Below are 2,752 nucleotides of genomic sequence, written 5' to 3'. Positions count from 1 at the left end.
TAACAAAATGCCCCCCCCCCCACATGACTACAAATTGGCTTCCTGCATTCAACTAACTTTGATTTGATGGACAAAAAAGTTTTTCAAATAAGCCCATTAAAGATATTTGCAAACAAAATTGCTTCATTTGCCATTGGTTATTTAAAAAATAATAACAATAGTATATGTAATTTTATAATGATTTCAAAAATAATATAGGCCTACTAATATGCTACACATTTTTATGAATTGCATTTTTTATGTATTTATATAATTTTTGAATAAGGTTTAAAATGACTCCTATATTTTTATATGAATATATATATATTTGTGGTAAATGGCAAAAAGTTCCACATGTATTTAAATGTATTAGTTGTTTTTTTTTACAAATAAAATACATGAAATGCCTCTAAAAAGCTTTTCAAATAAATGAATAAATAAATGTGTTATATTAACTTTGCCATGATCAAACGCCTATTTATTTATTCATTTATTTATATGAAATGCTTTTTTTAGAAGCATTTCATGTATTGCACTGTAAAATGTTTCCTTTTTTTTAAAGAAGTAAATAAAACAAAGATAATTGGAAGATATTTTACAAGAAAATACTGTTTCAATCTTTCAACTTAAACAATTCACGTTTGTATTACTTGCCTTTTTCCTAATTATTTGTGAAATAATGTTTGAGTGAAAATCCAGTGCCTAATATCGAAAAGACAGAGTTACAGTCGGAATAATATATTTCATTAACCTTTCAGAATCTATTACGAAACAATTATCTCCATATCCTGCTGCATAAGCAAAATATTTCTCTAAAACGAAAGCAACTACAACCGCGATCAATCTGTCTGTACTAAACACCATTCTGTTCCTGAACGCTCTCTCAGCTAGTATGCACTGCACATGACAGATACAGCTACACATCAGAAGGATGCGCATTTGGTGCTCTCGCTTTCCCTTATTCAACCAAACTGAACCACTCCGCCATTTAAGGATCCATCTGGAGATGCGAGGCAGCTGCATTCATGTTAAAAGCACGGGCACTTCCTGGGCAGATCAGTTCACAGCTGGAGCTTTACGCTATGGAATATTATGCACTGGCGATCAATCACAGGGGTGAGGCTTTGCCAAAACGCATTTATTAAGCTCATCTCTAGAACTAGAAGGCAGAGAGTTATGCAAACATCCCTTCAATTCTATCTTCATCACGCATATAAATAACAAACCGAGCAGAATAAAATAAAATCGCAGAGGTCTGTCGACAAAGCCCTGCGTAATTCCTCAAACGTCCGTGCAGAATAAGGGCGTTCCTGTGATGGTCCATCTTTACACTGGTGCATCAAGCGTTTTTGGTGTTAGTCTGGTTCTCGTGCCACCTATTAATAATTTAAACAACATACACTGAGAATAAAACCTATTCGTGTCATGATGCACAATGCGCATCCGCAACATCCCTAGAGTAATGTCCACCCCGTTCAGCGCAATGGCAGGGAAACAACCAGTCGCATCCAGGATGAACACTAATGACACATGTAACGGGAAGGTACCATAAAATAGCACCAACATATGGTTAAATATATGACCTCAAAGTAGCCGAGGATTAATATTATGGTCTTACTTTCGCCAACGACCGCCTTTAATCCAATTGGTGCCATGATGCTCCTGAGTGTTCGCCCGTGTGCTGTATCTTCTCCTCCCTCTCCTCCTCTTGCTGTCTCTGGCAGAGCGGAGCGGTGCTGCGCACTCACAGCAGCTGACTGCGGAGATTCGTCACTGCGTAACCGCCCCTCCCTCACATGCGCTCATGCTACCGACCGAGCGCCGTTATATGCTGCGCGCTTTCCAAACGCTTAGGGCGCAGACACAGAATCACAAGTGAAGCCTTTCTTGATTTCACGCTGATTTGTTCATGCCATGATCAGTGGAGGCTGTAAAATATCCTTGCAACTGTTTCCACTGTTCACTGGCCGCTACGTGACAAAATTAGAGAAGCAACTAAAGGTTTAAAGGGGTCATATGATGCTGCTAAAAAGAACATTATTTTGTGTATTTGGTGTAATGAAATGTGTTTATGCGGTTTAAAGTAAAAAAAAACGCGTCGATTTTTACAAAGCTCATCGGTCTGAAAAAGCGAGGTGTGCTGTGATTGGCCAGCTATCCAGTGCGTTGTGATTGGCCGAATACCTCAAGCGTGAGACGGAAATGTTACGCCCCTCACCATACTGTTGTATTCCCTCAGCGACCATTAGTCTTTGCAACTTTACAGATCTTCTTTATGCACCAAGAGCTTGTAACACTCCAAAGAGAAAGGAACAATTGAAATTGCATCATATGACCCTTTAATATTTTACACTGAATTTTAATTTCACTACCAAACAAAACAGATTTAGTTTAGTTAATCAAAAATTCAACATAAATTGTTAGCATACTAATTATAAAATAAAATAAAGCTATTATTTTACATTTTACCGTTGTCATGTCTACATTATCATAATCAAACTGCTGGATCTTGTGCAGCATTTAGTCATTTTGACCGCATGAGGGCGATAAACGTCTACTAAACAAACCCTTTATCGTAATTTAAGTTTTGCCATTTAACTGTCACCCGTCCCCTCTGTGGGACGCCTAAGTTTACTTCACTATATTACAATAATCCTTATCTAATCATGACAAACTATATACCGTTGGAAAGGTCTAAGACTCCTAAATAATTTTTAACAAAAACATTGGTGAAATATCTATGTAGGAAAAGTAATAGATTAATTTATAACAA

The 2,752-nt window shown here is 37.1% G+C and overlaps 1 protein-coding gene across 1 annotated transcript in view; it reads right to left on the bottom strand.

The window, feature by feature from the left end:
* LOC107692307 (syntaxin-binding protein 1-like) overlaps positions 1–1,741 on the bottom strand; it is a 36,656-nt gene extending 34,915 nt beyond the window's left edge. The window contains exon 1 of the mRNA XM_016491291.1: positions 1,598–1,741. Coding sequence (XP_016346777.1) covers positions 1,598–1,634 — 37 coding nt within the window. The 5' untranslated portion in view covers positions 1,635–1,741. The remainder of the gene's footprint in view (positions 1–1,597) is intronic.
* Positions 1,742–2,752: the final 1,011 nt, after the last annotated feature.

Source organism: Sinocyclocheilus anshuiensis, unplaced genomic scaffold (genome assembly GCF_001515605.1).
Source record: "Sinocyclocheilus anshuiensis isolate Anshui unplaced genomic scaffold, SAMN03320099.WGS_v1.1 scaffold478, whole genome shotgun sequence".
Classification (NCBI taxonomy): domain Eukaryota; kingdom Metazoa; phylum Chordata; class Actinopteri; order Cypriniformes; family Cyprinidae; genus Sinocyclocheilus; species Sinocyclocheilus anshuiensis.
The sequence above is the reverse complement of the archived record's forward strand: the minus strand, read 5'-3'. Positions and strand labels throughout refer to the sequence as shown.